The sequence below is a fragment of the Ylistrum balloti genome, unplaced genomic scaffold (assembly GCF_031769215.1).
Source record: "Ylistrum balloti isolate Yb309-2 unplaced genomic scaffold, AGI_CSIRO_Ybal_v1 Utg371316, whole genome shotgun sequence".
Taxonomy (NCBI): Eukaryota; Metazoa; Mollusca; class Bivalvia; order Pectinida; family Pectinidae; genus Ylistrum; species Ylistrum balloti.
Window position 1 is genome coordinate 46,141 of NW_026782702.1, and position 23,390 is coordinate 69,530.

At 38.8% G+C, this 23,390-nt stretch overlaps 1 protein-coding gene across 2 annotated transcripts in view; it reads right to left on the minus strand.

Moving 5' to 3' along the window:
* Positions 1–20,168, minus strand: part of LOC132561972 (uncharacterized) — a 41,397-nt gene extending 21,229 nt beyond the window's left edge. For both annotated transcript variants that reach the window (XM_060226692.1, XM_060226691.1), the window contains exons 1-2: positions 20,028–20,168; positions 12,938–13,004 (exon numbers count right to left, since the gene is read on the minus strand). In XM_060226692.1, the coding sequence (XP_060082675.1) occupies positions 12,938–13,001 (64 nt within the window). In that variant the 5' untranslated portion in view covers positions 13,002–13,004; positions 20,028–20,168. The remainder of the gene's footprint in view (positions 1–12,937; positions 13,005–20,027) is intronic.
* Positions 20,169–23,390: the final 3,222 nt, after the last annotated feature.

The window sequence follows — 23,390 nt, forward strand, 5'->3', positions numbered from 1 at the left end:
GCATGCGCTGTCGCTGAAGTCAGTCCTGGCGCCATATTAACGGATCTGGTCTGTTTTGTCTCTCGCTAAATGAGTTATGATTGAATATTGATCTGTTAACAAGTCATGAAGGCTTTGTTACGTTCACATTAATTTTAATGATTTATTAAATAATCTTTTATGGTTAAGACGATATGAAATAACGGTAATTTTGCTGAAACGTTTTAAACTGTCCCAAGGCGTAGATCCTTCTACATCTCAACACTTTTTTTACGTCTGTGTTTTTCCGGAATATGTTAAGCGAACCTCGTATTGTTCGAAAGATACGAGGTAGAAAGTGACTCGGATCGAGGATATTAAACGACTTCTTTATTAGTTCTCTAGTGTTACATTTGCTAAATTGCTATCATCTAAAACAACTATACCAAACAATGACGAACCCGTGTAATATAAGAGATAAGACATGTTACATCTATCAAGTATAAACTGCGGGCTTATCATCTGAAAACTAGGCCAATAAATACTGAAGTTATCTTAATTAGAGACGACCAGAGGCTAGTTTTAGAGGTAAATGGACGTTATGATCATCCGTGACCGCAGCGTCAACACAATGATAAAGGGAGATCACTCATCCATGACAGTTTTGGGGTCAAAAATTGTACGTATGATTGTAAATATAATTAAACTTTGCAGTGTTGAAATGTCCTGTAAAATGACACTGTAATTTTTCTACATGATCAGTGTATTTAACCACCCAAGATATCAGAGACATACCGAGACGTGGTGATGAGAGACAGGAAAGGTCACACAAATAGACAGGTAAATCGTGTGGGAAGTGAACAATTGCTTTGATGTCACAAGTTGCCTTTCCCATCTTCAAATTATTTTATCTAATAATAAGTAAAGACATCCAAAACATAGGATTGTTTTTTCCGCAAAAAATTAGCTTAACCGCTGAGTGTGTTTATCTCGCGTAACAGCTATTGTTCTAGAATATATTTCCAATATCCGGTACACCTCGCTATTAAACTAATTGTTTCGGTACATTATATATGAAAAATTCATAGCCACAAAAATTTAGCAGATATTAAAAATGAAATATTATCGATCCCATCTTAAAATTGGACAGAGCTATTGTGGTTGTGTTGGTGAGTAGCGGGGTAGAGCGTGGTGACAGCGGATACCCCCTTGTTGGGACATGTATGGGAGACGAAAGTCTTCTGTTGACAGGTGCCCCTGATTTACACCGTGTTAACACAGACAGATAACCCAAGTCGCCATCATAAACAATTAACAACACCTAACACAAACGGTCGTGGTATTTTATGATAGTGTAATAGTTTATTATGATGTGTTTAAATGTGAGATGGCAGACGATAGGGGTCCGACCGGGTGGGACAAAGGTTCCGCTAGTACGGGTACCTGGCCATTAGTGTTCCGATATTAATCTATCTCATACTGTTAATAACAGGAAAACGTCTGTGGTGTTCTCTCCAATAGCAAAGCGATTTCATGTTTTACCGTCGAATAGATAAAACGGAAAATCATTGCTTCTAATATCAGAGTTAACATGTGACACTTAGTGTGGATTTTTAAGGAAGTTCTGCTGTTTTTCTCGTTATATTTTACTCAATAACATTTATATAACAAGAAAGCTAACACGACAGGATAGACTCCGGTCTGTGTCTGATTCCAATCAAGAAAATTTCCTGTATCTGAACCGACAGCAGAGTTATCCCCCGTATTGACTAAGAGCACAACAGGGTTATCCCGAGTTAATTACTAATCACAGCAGGGTTATCCCGAGTTAATTACTAATCACAGCAGGGTTATCCCGAATTAGTGACTGAACACAGCAGGGTTATACCGAATTAATGACTAAACACAGTAGGGTTATCCCGAATTAATGACTAAACACAGCAGGGTTATCCCGAATTAGTGACTAAACACAGTAGGGTTAATCCCCTTGAAACTAGAGACTTACTTTCCGTCCCCTCAAGTGACGTAACACGAAAAGATTATCACACAGCCTTAGCAGGGCCCAACTCTATCCCCAACCACACCACTTCGTGACTGAAAATAGCAGGGTCCCCTTTTGCAACTAAACACAATAGGATTAACTCCCGCGCAAAGTGACTAAATCAACAAGGCCTTAGTGATAAAGCACACACCACAGCGCGCGCGCACACACACACACACAAACACACACACACACACACACACACCACAACACACACACACACACCATCCATCCTATGTGATCCGCTTCCGCTTTGACGGAATGTACCTTCAATGCACACCTGCAAATTTAACATGCACGATTTAACGGTGTCATGGATAGAGAACATTACAGGTTGTTTCCATAGTATTGAGGGAGGACGAACGGATACGCAATTGATAATCCGAAATTCAAGGATCCAGATCTCTAACGGTTTTTTGTGTGCTCAGGCTGCGCAAGGGAAATATTTTGCGTCTGTGAGGCCCTGGATCGGATCGGGTCTACAGTCAGGAAAATAGGAACGACAAACCGGGATCTAGTTAGCTCTCCCGCAAAGCTGACGACACCAGTCGGGCGCCGAGGCTCTTTTTCTTGTTTAGTGAACAATGGACACTGATTGAGTACTTAAAAAGTGCTTGCCCGATTCCGGTTGTAAATTAACCCTAACAGGTCGTCCGTCAATACAAACGGGCAAACCTATCTCTCTTACAACCTTCATGTTTCCTCAACCAATTTACAGCAGATAAATTAATCCGTGAGAATCCACTCTGTATAGCTTCAACAAAATTCTAATCCTATTTGTGGTTCCTTATTGTCTTAAGTCTCTGTCACCGTTTATTGTGATAGGTGTAATAGTTATATCTTTATCGTCGATCTCCATCTTGTCTTTACAAATATTAATCTTCTTCAAAACATGACACAGCAATTTTTAAAATTTAAATCCAGATCGACAATACAAATATAGCATCGTATGTTCATTACACGGCCTAAAAATAGGTGTCTTACATTCATTACACGGCTTGGTGATAGGTGTCTTACATTCATTACTGGGTCTGAAGATACGTGTCTAACATTCATTACACGGCCTGATGATATGTGTCTTACATTCATTACACGGCCTGATGATATGTGTCTTACATTCATTACTGGGTCTGAAGATACGTGTCTTACAATCATTATTGGTTGTGATGATAGGTGTCTTACATTCATTACTGGGTTTGATGATATGTGTCTTACATTCATTACACGGCCTGATGATATGTGTCTTACAATCATTATTGGTTGTGATGATAGGTGTCTTACATTCATTACTGGGTTTGATGATAGGTGTCTTACATTCATTACTGGGTCTGATGATAGGTGTCTTACATTCAGTACTGGGTCTGATGATATGCGTCTTACATTCATTACTGGGTTTGATGATAGGTGTCTTACATTCATTACTGGGTCTGATGATAGGTGTCTTACATTCATTACTGGGTCTGATGATATGCGTCTTACATTCATTACTGGGTCTGATGATGGGTGTCTTACATTCATTACTGGGTCTGATGATAGGTGTCTTACATTCATTACTGGGTCTGATGATATGTGTCTTACATTCATTACTGGGTTTGATGATAGGAGTCTTACATTCATTACTGGGCTTGGTGATAGGTGTCTTACATTCATTACCGGGTCTGATGATAAGTGTTTTACATTCATTTCTGGGTCTGATGATAGGTGTCTTACATTCAGTACTGGGTCTGATGATGGGTGTCTTACATTCATTACTGGGTCTGATGATAGGTGTCTTACATTCATTACTGGGTCTGATGATGGGTGTCTTACATTCATTACTGGGTTTGATGATAGGTGTCTTACATTCATTACTGGGTCTGAAGATACGTGTCTTACAATCATTATTGGTTGTGATGATAGGTGTCTTACATTCATTACTGGGTCTGATGATATGTGTCTTACATTCAGTACTGGGTTTGATGATATGCGTCTTACATTCAGTACTGGGTTTGATGATAGGTGTCTTACATTCATTACTGGGTCTGATGATAGGTGTCTTACATTCATTACTGGGTCTGATGATGGGTGTCTTACATTCATTACTGGGTCTGATGATAGGTGTCTTACATTCAGTACTGGGTCTGATGATAAGTGTATTACATTTATTTCTGGGTCTGATGATAGGTGTCTTACATTCAGTACTGGGTCTGATGATGGGTGTCTTACATTCATTACTGGGTCTGATGATGGGTGTCTTACATTCAGTACTGGGTCTGATGATGGGTGTCTTACATTCATTACTGGGTCTGATGATGGGTGTCTTATATTCATCACTGGGTCTGATGATGAGTGTCTTACATTCATTACTGGGTCTGATGATATGTGTCTTACATTCATTACTGGGTCTGATGATATGTGTCTTACATTCATTACTGGGTCTGATGATATGCGTCTTACATTCATTACTGGGTTTGATGATAGGTGTCTAATATTCTGTGTAATCAAATAATTAAGAATGATAATTTCGTTTTCTGAATGAACCAGTCGTTCTAATGAGAATCACCTGTCCTATCGTGAGGTCGTCTATCTGTTGATTTCTGTCGTTACAAAATGTTCAGATATTTACAGTTGATCGATACACTATAGATTATACTGAAATATAGTTTGACTAATTCGTTATTGCATGAAATCAATTTAGTTGTTGTTTTAAAATCACACTATGCCGAACAGCAATGTTTTACTCGTGTTTACACGTGCATGCTTAACATTCCTTGATATGATCGGACAAATTTACGGCGTCTAAATGGCGCCTGTATATTTACTCCTTTAATGATAATAGTGGCTGTTTGTAAGACATTTTAAAGGTAATTTTGACTTACAGGAGTTTTTCGTTGAAAATGTTAAAAAACATCAAATAAACATCATCGTCCTAACGAAAAAGGTGTTATGATAATAATGATAATAATGAAATAGATTAAAAAGTCGTCATTAGGAGAAATGACGCGGTAATACGAAAGCCGTTATAACGAGAAGTGACGCTAAAACAGGAAAGTCGTCATAACGAGAAGTTACTCTAAAACAAGAAAGTCGTTATAACGAAAAGTGACGCTAAAACAGGAAAGTCGTTATAACGAGAAGTTACTCTAAAACGAGAAAGTCGTTATAACGAAGAGTGACGCTAAAACAGGAAAGTCGTTATAACGAGAAGCGAAGCTAAAACAGGAAAGTTGTTATAACGAGAAGTGACGCTAAAACAGGAAAGTCGTTATAACGAGAAGTTACTCTAAAACAAGAAAGTCGTTATAACGAGAAGTGACGCTAAAACAGGAAAGTCGTTATAACGAGAAGTGACTCTAAAACAGGAAAGTCGTCATAGCGAGATGCGACGCTTTAAGAAAGTCATTATAACGAGAAGCGACGCTGTTTCGAGAAAGTCATTATAACGAGAAGTGACGCTATATACAAAGAGTCTCTATAACGAGAAGGACGCTGTTTCGAGAAAGTCGTTATAATGAAAAATGACGATATGAGAAAGTTGTTAGAACGAGAAATAACACTCTAATAAGGAAGTCGTTTTACGTTATTATTAAAGTAGCTACATCTATAAGAACGTTTAAAGGAACATATTTAGATGTCATTAGCTTAAATACATGTATCATGTAATGATTTGTTATGTTGATTGTTGTATTGATGTGGAGTTAAAAACTTTACAACCTTTAGAATAAATACATATTTTTCCATTAATCTGATTTCCTTCTATAAACTAACATGATTTCAACGAAGGAATGTCCCTCAAATCGTAACTATTTATGCCATGTTAAAGAATGACCATAGTATAATATACAGTATGACCTCACGGTAACCAGTCCAATTTAGTATAATATCCAATATAGTTTAATATACAGTATGACCTCACGGTAACCAGTCCATTATAGTATAATATACAGTATGACCTCACGGTAACCAGTCCATTATAGTATGATATACAGTATGACCTAATGGTAACCAGTCCATTATAGCATAATTACATACAATACGACCTCTTGGTAACCAGTCCATTATAATATAATAACATACAGTAGAACCTCAAGGTTACCAGTCCATTATAGTGCAATAACATACAGTAGAACATCATGGTAACCAGTCCATTATAATATAATAACATACAGTAGAACCTCAAGGTTACCAGTCCATTAAGTATAATAACATACAGTAGAACCTCACGGTAACCAGTCCATTATAGTGTAATAACATACAGTAGAACCTCACGGTAACCAGTCCATTATAGTATAATAACATACAGTAGAACCTCAAGGTTACCAGTCCATTAAGTATAATAACATACAGTAGAACCTCAAGGTTACCAGTCCATTATAATATAATAACATACAGTAGAATAAGTGTAATAACATAGAACCTCACGGTAACCAGTCCATTATAGTATAATAACATACAGTAGAACCTCACGGTTACCAGTCCATTATAGTATAATAACATACAGTAGAACCTCACGGTTACCAGTCCATTAAGTATAATAACATACAGTAGAACCTCACGGTAACCAGTCCATTATAGTGTAATAACATACAGTAGAACCTCACGGTAACCAGTCCATTATAGTATAATAACATACAGTAGAACCTCACGGTAACCAGTCCATTATAGTATAATAACATACAGTAGAACCTCACGGTTACCAGTCCATTATAGTATAATAACATACAGTAGAACCTCACGGTAACCAGTCCATTATAGTATAATAACATACAGTAGAACCAGGTTACCAGTCCATTATAATATAATAACATACAGTAGAACCTCAAGGTCACGGTAACCAGTCCATTATAGTATAATAACATACAGTAGAAGTCCATTAAGTATAATCACAGTTACCAGTCCATTAAGTATAATAACATACAGTAGAACCTCACGGTAACCAGTCCATTATAGTATAATAACATACAGTAGAACCTCGCGGTAACCAGTCCATTATGGTGTAATAACATACAGTACAACCTCACGATAACCAGTCCATTATAGTATAAGATACGATAGAACCTCACGGTAACCAGTCCATTATAATATAATAACATACAGTAGAACCTCACGGTAACCAGTCCATTAAGTATAAGATACGGTAGAACCTCACGGTAACCAGTCCATTATAATATAATAACATACAGTAGAACCTCACGGTAACCAGTCCATTAAGTATAAGATACGGTAGAACCTCACGGTAACCAGTCCATTATAATATAATAACATACAGTAGAACTTCAAGGTAACCAGTCCATTAAGTATAATAATATACAGTAGAACCTCACGGTAACCAGTCCATTATAGTATAATAACATACAATAGAACCTCAAGGTTACCAGTCCATTAAGTATAATAACATACAGTAGAACCTCACGGTAACCAGTCCATTAAGTATAATAATATACAGTAGAACCTCACGGTAACCAGTCCATTAAGTATAATAATATACAGTATGACCTCACGGTAACCAGTCCATTATAGTGTAATAACATATAGTAGAACCTCAAGGTTACCAGTCCATTAAGTATAATAACATACAATAGAACCTCACGGTAACCAGTCCATTAAGTATAATAATATACAGTAGAACCTCACGGTAACCAGTCCATTAAGTATAATCATATACAGTATGACCTCACGGTAACCAGTCCATTATAGTGTAATAACATACAGTAGAACCTCACGGTAACCAGTCCATTATAGCATAATTACATACAATACGACCTCACGGTAACCAGTCCATTATAGTATAAGATACGGTAGAACCTCACGGTAACCAGTCCATTATAGTATAAGATACGGTAGAACCTCACGGTAACCAGTCCATTATGGTGTAATAATAAAGTTCAACCACGAGAAATCCTGTGTGTTTCCTGATTCAGACAAACCGGCATGCTTTAAAGATTTTTTAATTGTTATCTATTAAAGTAAGCTGTAATAGTGCCATTATCCTCAAGTGTTAGTGTTAACGCCACAAGCATGGCGTCTCCCGCGTTACAGATCTGACAGTGATGGCGAGCGGTTCTTAACAGATAGTTATACAGCTCACTAGAGAAATGATATCAAATGGAATTAGGCTCAGATGAAGTTCAAAAATATAATCAGATTGAAGAAATGGATCTATATCCCTAGTGATAAGTTTACGCAATATGTAATAATTCTCGGCATCCAGGATTTGTGTGAGGTCGGAATTTTAGAAGACAGGAATATTACAGCAACAATCAGTGAAAAAAAAAAATAAAGTTAACATTACAGTGATATATCTTGTTAACGTTACCGTGATATTTCTAGTTAACGTAACAGTAATATTTCTAGTTAACGTAACAGTGATATATCTAGTTAACGTAACAGTGATATTTCTAGTTAACGTAACAGTGATATTTCTAGTTAACGTAACAGTGATATTTCTAGTTAACGTAACAGTGATATATCTAGTTAACGTAACAGTGATATTTCTAGTTAACGTAACAGTGATATTTCAGTGATATTTCTAGTTAACGTAACAGTGATATTTCTAGTTAACGTAACAGTGATATTTCTAGTTAACGTAACAGTAATATTTCTAGTTAACGTAACAATGATATTTCTAGTTAACGTAACAGTGATATTTCTAGTTAACGTTACAGTAATATTTCTAGTTAACGTAACAGTGATATTTCTAGTTAACGTAACAGTGATATTTCTAGTTAACGTTACAGTAATATTTCTAGTTAACGTAACAGTGATATATCTAGTTAACGTAACAGTGATATTTCTAGTTAACGTAACAGTGATATTTCTAGTTAACGTAACAGTGATATTTCTAGTTAACGTAACAGTGATATTTCTAGTTAACGTAACAGTGATATTTCTAGTTAACGTAACAAGTGATATTTCTAGTAACGTAACAGTGATATTTCTAGTTAACGTACAGTGATATTTCTAGTTAACGTAACAGTGATATTTCTAGTTAACGTAACAGTGATATTTCTAGTTAACGTAACGTGATAGACTTACTGTGACTTCTTTACCAACGGTAGACTTACCCTGACTTCTGTACCAACGGTAGATACCCTGACTTCTGTACCAACGGTCTAGTTAACGTAACAGTGATATTTCTACTTTACCAACGGTAACAGTGATACTTAGTTGACTTCTGTACCAACGGTAGACTTACTCTGACTTCTGTACCAACGGTAGACTTACCCTGACTTCTGTACCAACGGTAGACTTACCCTGACTTCTGTACCAACGGTAGACTTACCCTGACTTCTGTACCAACGGTAGACTTACCCTGACTTCTGTACCAACGGTAGACTTACCCTGACTTCTGTACCAACGGTAGACCAACGGTAGACCCTGACTTCTGTACCAACGGTAGACTTACTCTGACTTCTGTACCAACGGTAGACTTACCCTGACTTCTGTACCAACGGTAGACTTACCCTGACTTCTGTACCAACGGTAGACGTACCCTGACTTCTGTACCTACGGTAGGCCTATTCTGACTTCTGTACCAACGGTAGCTCTACTCTGACTTCTGTACCAACGGTAGACTTACTCTGACTTCTGTACCAACGGTAGACTTACCCTGACTTCTGTACCAACGGTAGACTTACACTGACTTCTGTACCAACGGTAGACTTACCCTGACTTCTGTACCAACGGTAGACTTACTCTGACTTCTGTACCAACGGTAGACTTACCCTGACTTCTGTACCAACGGTAGACTTACTCTGACTGACTTCTGTACCAACGGTAGACTTACCCTGACTTCTGTACCAACGGTAGACTTACCCTGACTTCTGTACCAACGGTAGACTTACACTGACTTCTGTACCAACGGTAGACTTACCCTGACTTCTGTACCAACGGTAGACTTACCCTGACTTCTGTACCAACGGTAGACTTACCCTGACTTCTGTACCAACGGTAGACTTACCCTGACTTCTGTACCAACGGTAGACTTACCCTGACTTCTGTACCAACGGTAGACTTACCCTGACTTCTGTACCAACGGTAGACTTACCCTGACTTCTGTACCAACGGTAGACTTACCCTGACTTCTGTACCAACGGTAGACTTACCCTGACTTCTGTACCAACGGTAGACTTACCCTGACTTCTGTACCAACGGTGAACTTACCCTGACTTCTGTACCAACGGTAGACTTACTCTGACTTCTGTACCAGACTTACTCTGACTTCTGTACCAACGGTAGACTTACCCTGACTTCTGTACCAACGGTAGACTTACCCTGACTTCTGTACCAACGGTAGACTTACCCTGACTTCTGTACCAACGGTAGACTTACCCTGACTTCTGTACCAACGGTAGACTTACCCTGACTTCTGTACCAACGGTAGACTTACCCTGACTTCCTGACTTCTGTACCAACGGTAGACTTACCCTGACTTCTGTACCAACGGTAGACTTACCCTGACTTCTGTACCAACGGTAGACTTACCCTGACTTCTGTACCAACGGTAGACTTACCCTGACTTCTGTACCAACGGTAGACTTACCCTGACTTCTGTACCAACGGTAGACTTACCCTGACTTCTGTACCAACGGTAGACTTACTACCAACGGTGACTTCTGTACCAACGGTAGACTTACCCTGACTTCTGTACCAACGGTAGACGTACCCTGACTTCTGTACCAACGGTAGACTTACTCTGACTTCTGTACAAACGGTAGACTTATTCTGACATCTGTACCAACGGTAGACTTACCCTGACTTAGTACCAACGGTAGACTTACTCTGACTTCTGTACCAACGGTAGACTTACCCTGACTTCTGTACCAACGGTAGACTTACTGTGACTTCTGTACCAACGGTAGACTTACCCTGACTTCTGTACCAACGGTAGACTTACCCTGACTTCTGTACCAACGGTGAACTTACCCTGACTTCTGTACCAACGGTAGACTTACCCTGACTTCTGTACCAACGGTAGACTTACCCTGACTTCTGTACCAACGGTAGACTTACCGTGACTTCTGTACCAACGGTAGACTAACTGTGACTTCTGCACCAATGGTAGACTTACCCTGACTTCTGTACCAACGGTAGACTTACCCTGACTTCTGTACCAACGGTAGACTTACCCTGACTTCTGTACCAACGGTAGACTTACCCTGACTTCTGTACCAACGGTAGACTTACCCTGACTTCTGTACCAACGGTAGACTTACTGTGACTTCTGTACCAATGGTAGACTTACCCTGACTTCTGTACCAACGGTAGACTTACTCTGACTTCTGTACCAACGGTAGACTTACCCTGACTTCTGTACCAACGGTAGACTTACCCTGACTTCTGTACCAACGGTAGACTTACTGTGACTTCTGTACCAACGGTAGACTTTACCCTGACTTCTGTACCAACGGTAGACTTACCCTGACTTCTGTACCAACGGTAGACTTACCCTGACTTCTGTACCAACGGTAGACTTACTGTGACTTCTGTACCGTTAGTGATTAGTTAAGTTGTTCAGTTTGATAAAACTACGTCGCTAATTAAATCGTTTGAGTGTTTGTCTGACGTTTGTGATATCTGTTCGTTAAAAAGAGAGTCTTGAATCAAATCAATGTTATTAAAGTGCTTTTCTACACATTCCTGTTATCTGCTGGGTAAAACGTCGCATTTCTAATACCAATTTTATGCGCCAAATCGTTTTACTTTGAAATGAACTCCTTTCTTTGATATATGATTTAATTTACATTTAATGTCGAGACTGCCAGTCTGATCGATGTTTGTCTATCGTTCAATTAGCTGTCTATCAAGCAGTTACAATGATTATAATTTCAGACACGCGCGCGCGAGCATACGTTTGTTCCAGACGGTGATGTTTGCGTTTGTATGTAGTCTCGCACCAAATCTAGGCAGCATGATATTTATCATACTTGTAAAGTTTGGAGTCATTAAAATTAGAAAAAAAAGGTGTCCGAATGATAGGTTAATACCCCGTCTGTTTTCATTTGTTTTTACACATCTATCGTTGTATATGTAGGTTTTAGAGCAAAATCGGATGAAATGGAAGACTTCAGCAATATATGCTTCCGTCCGTCAGGGTCTGCATTACAGAGAAATACAGGCACTTTTGATTAAGAACGGTTTACATTGTTTCAATCTGGTGAAAATTTTACTTTATTTTAAAATCCTTTCATTTGAAAATTCACTGCATAAATAACACAATCTTCTATCAATTTTATTGTTTTAACACATTTTTACTTGAAGCAGAACCTGATTAGATTTCTTCAGTGAATGATGGTATAACATAGAGGGCATTACCCTGCAATGTAGTTAATAGATTTAAACATGAGGTTCAAAGCTTAATTTTACCTGTCGGTATGATAAGTATTATATCGCCGAAAAACACGCAATGTCAGGGTACATGTTCTAGCATTGTGTTTAAACCACGAGCTCCACGAAAGAAAAGATGGATAAGAGGTTCGAACGTTGATGAAATAACGTTAATACGAAAGTAGAAAATCGAGCGCTTTGTTGTTTCAATTTCGGTTCGATTGTCCGTTACGTTTCTTCTCGATTTCCGGTAACACTGTTTCATTTTATTTACAGGTATTTAACGATTAAAATCGTTAAAGATAAAGTAATTTAATTATAAGTTTACACACCTACTTACTAGCACGTGCTAGCTGTATTTAATTAGGCGTAGCAAGTTACCGCACCAGCTACACAGACAACACAAAATGCTTTGTACACAAACTTAAAATTAAATTTCAGTCCACGATATATCATATGAGGGTCAAACATGATTTGCTTAGTCATTTAAATTATAAATTCTATAAAAGTATATATGTTTCGTTTAAAGTATAAGTCAAATAATAAAAAAACAATAAATGACCAAGTGTTTGGTTTGACGGGTATGTGTATTAGTGTTATGTGTGTAGGGTATGCGCACATGTTGCTACTTACCTACAAACAGACAGAGGTCCTTTCCGAGTATAACCGCCGTTAACATCATGAGACTTTTCCACATGGTCTTGAAAAGAAACAGGAAAAATCACAGTAAATTCCCAACCTTATATTTATATTAAGTTCACATTTCAATTCGTGTAGTGTTGACAGTGATCCCAGGTAAACCACTAGTCAGATAGGGGCGGGTGAGCCACGATGTCAACAACACTGAACTGGCGTCTCCCCCAATCGTCCGTTCAAAATTGTGGAGCCTTCGGTCTTTCTGGAGCTCCACTGGTAATTGAAAAAAAGTATTCGGTTCTCAAATGGCCAATCACGCGGTATCACGTGATTGGGATCACACGAATATGTCTTGTTTGGTTTGGTTGCCTTTTGTAAAACGGCGTATTTCAGTAAATTATTTCATAAATGCATATCTTTGTACTTTAACGATTCGGTGTTGAGCTGCCGACTTCTAGCCCAGCTTTAGAAATGCTGGCGTGAATTTTGGAATGTCTTGTACGTCCCCACAAAACTTACGGCATGGTAGAGCATTTAGTTAAGATTATACGGAAATCACAGAAAAATTGAAAAAAAAATAACAACAGAAAAGAGGCAATAAAGATAGGACGGGCCTGTGTTTAGCGGGTATTGATCGTTCTAGGTAGCCGTCGCTGTGTATGTCAAGGAACACGAACAATAAACAATTATAATTACATACCCACATCATACCCTCATACTTCAACCATAATAAGATAAAAACAATGAAACTTCTACATAGTTACGTTTAAAACAAGTAGTGATACAGTACCAGTGAAACTTTATTTACGACAAAGTGTTGGTCAGCATATTCTACAGTTTAGCTGGTAAACATCGTTTCGCTCTTTTATATATTTACTTGCAAAGAACATATATGCCATTGCATAAAGTCACGTTACTTTCAATCCTAATTCAGATTATAACTGGCTTCAATTAAATTTTCATTATCAATTATGTAATCCGTCAGATGGAACAACCATTTTCATAGTGTAATACGTCAAGTGGAACAGTCGTCAATATTGACAGTGTAATACGTCAAGTGGAACAGTCGTCAATATTGACAGTTTAATCCATCAAGTGGAACAGTCGTCATTATTGACAGTTTAATCCGTCAAGTGGAACAGACGTCATTATTGACAGTGTAATCCGTCAAGTAGAACAGACGTCATTATTGACAGTTTAATCCGTCAAGTAGAACAGACGTCATTATTGACAGTGTAATCCGTCAAGTGGAACAGTCGTCATTATTGACAGTTTAATCCGTCAAGTGGACCAGTCGTCATTATTGACAGTTTAATCCGTCAAGTAGAACAGACGTCATTATTGACAGTGTAATCCGTCAAGTGGACCAGTCGTCATTATTGACAGTTTAATCCGTCAAGTGGACCAGTCGTCATTATTGACAGTTTAATCCGTCAAGTAGAACAGTCGTCATTATTGACAGTGTAATCCGTCAAGTGGAACAGACGTGATTATTGACAGTGTAATCCGTCAAGTGGAACAGTCGTCATTATTGACAGTTTAATCCGTCAAGAAGAACAGTCGTCATTATTGACAGTGTAATCCGTCAAGTGGAACAGTCGTCATTATAGACAGTGTAATCCGTCAAGTGGAACAGACGTCAATATTGACAGTTTAATCCGTTAAGTGGAACAGTCATTAGTATTGACAGTGTAATCCGCCAAGTGGAACAGACGTCAATATTGACAGTTTAATCCGTCAAGTAGAACAGTCGTCATTATTGACAAGGTCAAGGTGAACAGCCTTTATGCCAGTGTAATCCGTCAAGTGGAACAGCCTTTTTGACAGTGTAATCCGTCAAGTGGAACAGCCTTTTTGACAGTGTAATCCGTCAAGTGGAACAGTCTTATTGGGCAGATTACGTGTCTGTTTCTAAGTATAGTACAACAATTTTATTGTAATATTTACGTGCAAGTGGTAATTTTTTTTTTCAAAAATGGTACTTTACTAAGTGGCATTGTCGTGTAAAAAGTATATATATAGCACCGCACTGAAAAAAAAACAAAATGGAGTATAACCTAGTCAGAGATTTCAATTTATAGCGTGCTAATAATCACTTATCTGGACGCCACAGCTGATGTATAGCGTAACAATGCGTTGAATAATCGACTCTCATAGCTTAGGCAGGTATCCCACTTTAAAATCATATAGCAGTGACTTAAATACATCAGTCTCCTACCCATCGATACCGCACATGCCTCCTATCTTTTGTAAATACTTCTACCACGTTTCATTCATTTATTTATTTTAATGTCAGTTTGACCACTACAAGATCTCTGGTACAACAGTGCCCTATATATAACAGGAGTCCCTCGGACTCTCCGTTTTACTTTGTTTGCCCTGAACAAGAGGTATACTGGGCCTGCATCGCACACCAGGACTGGTCTGGTCACAACTGCATGGTCCACACAGAAGAAGATGGATTTTACATATCTCCTATTTTCCTATTTTATCCCATTCTTTTTCCGCGGGCGACTTATACAAAGTGACTCCAACCCATGATGGTCCAGAGTAAATCCAATTAATGTGCCTGCATCCCTACAGAAGAGGGGTATAAATGTGTACCATTATCTTGCCATTGGCACCCCTGCTTCCAGAAGGGTCAGACCTTCTGTTTATCCTTCCCTTACAGATTGGCCTAATGCTTAAAATACCATTAGCACAAAAGAAGAAGGTCTGTCCAGCTTTTCCTCTTCTTCATCTACTTGACCGCGACCGCATAACCTCCAGGGGTGTGACCTACTCTTTATAAAGGATTCTTCAGTTCAGAAGAAGTTTAGACGAGACTTTGTTATATATCTCCTTTTTGGGCCACCGCTCAGGCCCGCTCACAGCCATACCTCTAGATATAGTACTTTACAGGCCCTAGCCTCACAGCCACACCTCTAGATACAGTAGTTATACAGGGCCTAGCCTCACGGCCATACCTCTAGATACAGTACTTATACAGGGCCTAGCCTCACGGCCATACCTCTAAAAAGTACTTATACAGGCCCGCTCACAGTCATACCTCTAGATACAGTACTTATACAGGCCCTAGCCTCACGGCCATACCTCTAAAAAGTACTTATACAGGCCCGCTCACAGCCATACCTCTAGATATAGTACTTATACAGGCCCTAGCCTCACAGCCATACCTCTAGATACAGTACTTATACAGGCCCTAGCCTCACAGCCATACCTCTAGATACAGTACTTATACAGGCCCTAGCCTTACAGCCATACCTCTAGATATAGTACTTATACAGACCCTAGCCACACAGCCATACCTCTAGATACAGTACTTATGCAGACCCTAGCCACACAGCCATACCTCTAGATACAGTACTTATACAGGCCCTTGTCTCAAGACACGGTACTTATACAGACCCTAGCCACACAGCCATACCTTTAGATACTGTACTTATACAGGCCCTAGCCTCACAGCCATACCTCTAGATACAGTACGTATACAGGCCCTAGCCACACAGCCATACCTCTAGATACAGTACGTATACAGGCCCTAGCCTCACAGCCATACCTCTAGATACAGTACTTATACATGCCCTTGTCTCTAGATACAGTACTTATAGAGGCCCTAGTTTCACGGCCATACCTCTAGATACAGTACTTATACAGGGCCTAGCCTCACGGCCATACCTCTAGATACAGTACTTATACATGCCCTAGCCTCACAGCCATACCTCTAGATACAGTACTTATATAGTCCCTAGACCCACAGCAATACCTCTAGACGCAGTACTTATACAGGCCATAGTCTCACAGTCATACCTCTAGATACAGTCCTTATACAGGCCCTAGCCTCACAGCCATACCTCTAGATACAATGCTTATACAGGCCATAGTCTCACAGCCATTCCTCTAGATACAGTCCTTATGCATGCCCTTGTCTCAAGATACGGTACTTATACAGGTCCTTGTCTCACAGCCATACCTCTAGATACGGTACCTATACAGGTCCTAGTCTCACAGCCATAACTCTAGATACGGTACTTATATAGTCCCTAGCCACACATCCATACCTCTAGATACAGTACTTATACAGACCCTAGTCTCACAGCCATACCTCTAGATACAGTACTTATACAGGCCCTAGTCTCACAGCCATTCCTCTAGATACAGTCCTTATGCATGCCCTTGTCTCAAGATACTGTACTTTTACAGGTCCTTGTCTCACAGCCATACCTCTAGATAAAGTACCTATACAGGTCCTAGTCTCACAGCCATAACTCTAGATACAGTACTTATACAGACCCTAGTCTCATAGCCATAACTCTAGATACAGTACTTATACAGGCCCTAGCCTCACGGCCATACCTCTAGATACAGTACTTATACAGGCCCTAGTCTCACAGCCATACCTTTAGATACAGTACTGATACAGGCCCTAGCCTCACAGCCATACCTCTAGATACACTACTTATACAGACCCTAGCCACACAGCCATACCTCTAGATACTGCACTTATACAGACCCTAGTCTCATAGCCATACCTCTAGATACACTACTTATACATGCCCTTGTCTCTAGATACAGTACTTATACTGGCCCTAGTTTCACGGCCATACCCCTAGATACAGTACTTATACAGGGCCTAGCCTCACGGCCATACCTCTAGATACGGTACTTATATATGCCCTAGCCACACAGCCATACCTCAAGATACAGTACTTATATAGTCCCTAGACCCACAGCAATACCTCTAGACGCAGTACTTATACAGGCCATAGTCTCATAGCCATAACTCTAGATACAGTACTTATACAGGCCCTAGTCTCACAGCCATTCCTCTAGATACAGTCCTTATGCATGCCCTTGTCTCAAGATACGGTACTTTTACAGGTCCTTGTCTCACAGCCATACCTCTAGATACGGTACCTATACAGGTCCTAGTCTCACAGCCATAACTCTCGATACCGTACTTATACAGGCCCTAGCTTCACAGCATTTTATTTCTATTTGCAACAGGATGAAAATTGTAATGACTTTTCGGTATTAGTAATTTTCTAAATTTATCGTTTTGGCGTTGAAGGAATTCGCCAAATGAACATTATTTTTACTGTGGTAAGAACTGTAGTAAGTTGCACTGTCAGATGTATATCGATGAAGAGAGTTATTTCTTGAAATTATTTACTACAGACAAAATTGTAAAAACACACATCGTCGAAAATTGATATATTGTCGAATCTTCAGCATTATCGAAGTAAAGGTTCTATTAGGCCTATATGAAACCAGGAGCTCTTCCAATCAAACCTGATAGAGACGATCGGTATGTATGGGATTTCTCCAAGTCAAGCCTTATTGAAGTTTGTTTCTTCCTCAAACCACTGTGCGTTGGATGTGTATATGTCTCCAAATCAAATATTAGACGAGCTAGGGATTTTGTGTCATCAAATGTTTTTAGAATCTAGGACTTCCATTAACGAATTTTTACTCAAACCAACCGCTATCGAAGTTTTGTAATTTTCGTAATCTTGGAAATTCTTAAAATGAATATAACAGTATCAATTAAAGATAGGTTTACCTGGAATATAGTTTCGAGATATGATATATTTATTTCAATTTCAATTTTAATTCCCAATTCTACAGACCCAGAGGTCCACTTACAGAATGGATAACAAATATAAAAAACAAATAAATATCACAGTCACTTGAAACATACAACTATGATAGGTTTACCTGTAAGATAGTTTCGAAGTATGATAGGTTTACCTGTAAGATAGTTTCGAAGTATGATAGGTTTACCTGTAAGATAGTTTCGAAGTATGATAGGTTTACCTGTAAGATAGTTTCGACTTATGATAGGTTTACCTGTAAGATAGTTTCGACTTATGATAGGTTTACCTGTAAGATAGTTTCGAAGTATGATAGGTTTACCTGTAAGATAGTTTCGAGTTGTGATAGGTTTACCTGTAAGATAGTTTCGAAGTATGATAGGTTTACCTGTAAGATAGTTTCGAGTTGTGATAGGTTTACCTGTAAGATAGTTTCGAAGTATGATAGGTTTACCTGTAAGATAGTTTCGAAGTATGATAGGTTTACCTGTAAGATAGTTTCGAAGTATGATAGGTTTACCTGTAAGATAGTTTCGAAGTATGATAGGTTTACCTGTAAGATAGTTTCGAAGTATGATAGGTTTACCTGTAAGATAGTTTCGAGTTAAGATAGGTTTACCTGTAAGATAGCTTCGAAGTATGATAGGTTTACCTGTAAGATAGTTTCGAAGTATGATAGGTTTACCTGTAAGATAGTTTCGAGTTATTATAGGTTTACCTGTAAGATAGTTTCTAAGTATGATAGGTTTACCTGTAAGATAGTTTCTAAGTATGATAGGTTTACCTGTAAGATAGTTTCGAAGTATGATAGGTTTACCTGTAAGATAGTTTCTAAGTATGATAGGTTTACCTGTAAGATAGTTTCGAGATAAGATAGGTTTACCTGTAAGATAGTTTCGAAGTATGATAGGTTTACCTGTAAGATAGTTTCGAGTTGTGATAGGTTTACCTGTAAGATAGTTTCGAAGTATGATAGGTTTACCTGTAAGATAGTTTCGAAGTATGATAGGTTTACCTGTAAGATAGTTTCGAGTTGTGATAGGTTTACCTGTAAGATAGTTTCGAGTTGTGATAGGTTTACCTGTAAGATAGTTTCGAAGTATGATAGGTTTACCTATAAGAAATCAAATAAATATACAGTTTACCTGTAAGATAGTTACAAGTATGATAGGTTTACCTGTAAGATAGTTTCGAAGTATGATAGGTTTACCTGTAAGATAGTTTCGAGTTGTGATAGGTTTACCTGTAAGATAGTTTCGAAGTATGATAGGTTTACCTTTACGATAGGATCGCTAGTTAAAATTGTTAATTTTCTAAGATGGCTTGCTCTGTTTCTGATACAATGCACATCTGATAAATTCACACATTTAAAGAGTATGACCTGTACACTATTTAAATGTACATATATATGTATGCAGATTTTGAACTGTAAAGAGTGTTCTGAAGATATGTAAAACAGCACACAGAAGGTCTTAAGCATTAAAAGTACTTACCGTTCATCACAGAACGTGAATTTGGATAAATTGATGTTAACTACTTTCTTCCGATGGTCTCAACAAATCAGACAATTTCACCATATTTAAACGAGTACCACTTTAAGGAGTACCACAGACGAAATATCCACACAGCTGTCTCCACGAATTAGTTATAATCCTATCAAGTCCGGCGCGGCGTTTTACAGCAAAATCAAACTTTCTCCAAACAGAACAGTGTATGTTTATATACACACGTGCATATTTTCTAGATAAGAAATGTTTCATTCAGAGAAATAAGACCAGTAACACGAGCTAGAAGATGGGCGCATTTGGTTGGCAGTACTTGCAGTCTACTCTCACCGGCGCTGTCTATCGGATTGGAGACAGACGAATTTGATTGGTGTGTTTTGACCGCGGGAAACAGTCACGCTTTACTGCTCCTCCTGTGTTTCCGAGGAAGACTTCCCAATTACTCTCGTTTAGAGGTACGTGTGACTGCGGAAAGTGATACCATTGTATGAAATAGACGTATTTCTAGCCGTGGTTTATAATCACGGCTACTACTGACATACATACTGTGTACACATTGTACATAGGTCCTTAAGTAAGAAAAACACAACTTTACTTCCTGGAAATATCAGTTTTGTTTGCTTTGTGTGTTTCTTATCATTGCTTTGTTTTTTTGTTTTTTTTAATTTTCACGTCAAATAATCAAATTCTGAATATCAATGTTCGCGTGAATTATAAGACTTTCATTAAAACGTATAGGCAACAAACACCCGCAACAATGTATTGCTAAAGCATTTTTTAAATATTTTGATGATTTTTAAATAAAATAGAAATACAAGGTATACTTCAAAGTCTGTTGATATCTTAAACATTATTAAAAAGTGTAACAGAATCATTCTCCCAGAGAGATCGTCTTGTGTAACAAGTCAACATTGACTAAACAGTAATAAAAAGAAATATTTCTCTAATTGTTCAAATTCTGTCAGTTTAAGCATTTAAAATGTGCTCCGTAACCTTTAAATATCTAATCCGGTTCGCTGTTTTTTCACTTTGAAATTAAAAAGGCATATCAAGTTTGACACGGCTGATAACATAATGATAGACGTAACAAATTGACTGCAGTCAATGTAGATTAAACGGAGAACTAGTGACTTTTATCTGACAATGGAACGATGTCCGGTTTATGTTAAAGTATAGATTTATTTTTGTTTGAAATGTTTGGAGTGTTTCTAATGAATTTAAAAGTCGCCGAAAGGACATATTTTAATATTTCATCTGTTAGAAAATCTAACTGTCGGCGTTGAAATTTATATGAGTGATATTAACTTGGGAACATGGCGAGAACAGAGTGGCTATAAAAGTTAGATACATCTCTGATAATGTCTTATTACGCAACGCGGCTAGCGAGATACATGTTAACATTCACGGAAATTTATGCAAAACGGAATATTTTGAGAATGTATGTGGCGCCATTTTAGTTATTAACTGTATCCCTCCGCGCCGTGCAGTGTTATCCGGTTTTCAGAATGTCGGTTCAGAAATTGTTGACAACGATGATGAAAAGGACTTTCGTTCTTTCCTAAGTGCCGGAATTGATGAAAAAAATGCGGTGTAATAAACTATCATTGTACATCTCCCTCACGCGCATCAAATGACACACAAGAGGCGCGTTCGATAGCCGGCTGGCGACGAAAGTTTTGTGATAACGCCCTTTGTGTCTTGTATAGACCCCTGGGGCCAGTCTCTGCCTTGTGTGTAGACCCCCTTCTCCAGAAGTTTGCACCCATCTCGTTCATAGACTCCCTTTAGCCCTTCTCGTGGTGATCACTTGACTCAGTCATATCATAGTGTATACAGCTATATCGCCGTCCCGACGCGTTAGGTATGGATATTCGTGAATCCAATGTTTAATTTCAATGGTTTCATTAGATCAACTGTAAATAAGATTTTAAATTTGTCCTGAAATGAGAACTACTGACTCGCTCCTGCTACATCTGGTTAAGTTAGGACAAGTCGATTCTAATCTCCGCTTATCGGTGTTGGTGCGACTGGGGGCCGCCAGGTGGCGTCAATGGGCACAAAAGGGGTACGAAAACAAAGCACCTCTCTTCAAACAGTAGCAGATTAAATATTTATCAGAAGTGTGTTAAAGAAGAATTATCGCTGTCATCAGCCACAATTACAGTAAAACACTTATTGTGGAGACAAAACATCTCTAAACGAACGAGAAAAACCGATGATGTTTGCTAATCTGATATGGCTGTACATCACACTGCGATAAGGAGGGGCAAGGAGAAAGGGTGATGGGAATGACCAAGAATAGAAAACAGGGGCAGCAGAAATCTAAAGGGACCATGCGGAATAATGGAAAGATCACTTCTATATCGTCCTACAGTGGAGAGTGTTATCACACTTCTATATCGTCCTACATTGGGGAGTGTTATAACACCTCTATATCGTCCTACATTGGGGAGTGTTATCACACTTATATATCGTCCTACATTGGGGAGTGTTATCACACTTCTATATCGTCCTACAGTGGGGAGTGTTATCACACTTCTATATCGTCCTACAGTGGGGAGTGTTATCACACTTCTATATCGTCCTACAGTGGGGAGTGTTATCACACTTCTATATCGTCCTACAGTGGGGAGTGTTATCACACTTCTATATCGTCCTACAGTGGGGAGTGTTATCACACTTCTATATCGTCCTACAGTGGGGAGTGTTATCACACTTCTATATCGTCCTACAGTGGGGAGTGTTATCACACTTCTATATCGTCCTACAGTGGGGAGTGTTATCACACTTCTATATCGTCCTACAGTGGGGAGTGTTATCACGACCTACAGTGGGGAGTGTTATCACACTTCTATATCGTCCTACAGTGGGGAGTGTTATCACACTTCTATATCGTCCTACAGTGGGGAGTGTTATCACACTTCTATATCGTCCTACAGTGGGGAGTGTTATCACACTTCTATATCGTCCTACAGTGGGGAGTGTTATCACACTTCTATATCGTCCTACAGTGGGGAGTGTTATCACACTTCTATATCGTCCTACAGTGGGGAGTGTTATCACACTTCTATATCGTCCTACAGTGGGGAGTGTTATCACACTTCTATATCGTCCTACAGTGGGGAGTGTTATCACACTTCTATACAGTGGGGAGTGTTATCACACTTCTATATCGTCCTACAGTGGGGAGTGTTATCACACTTCTATATCGTCCTACAGTGGGGAGTGTTATCACACTTCTATATCGTCCTACAGTGGGGAGTGTTATCACACATCTATATCGTCCTACAGTGGGGAGTGTTATCACACTTCTATATCGTCCTACAGTGGGGAGTGTTATCACACTTCTAT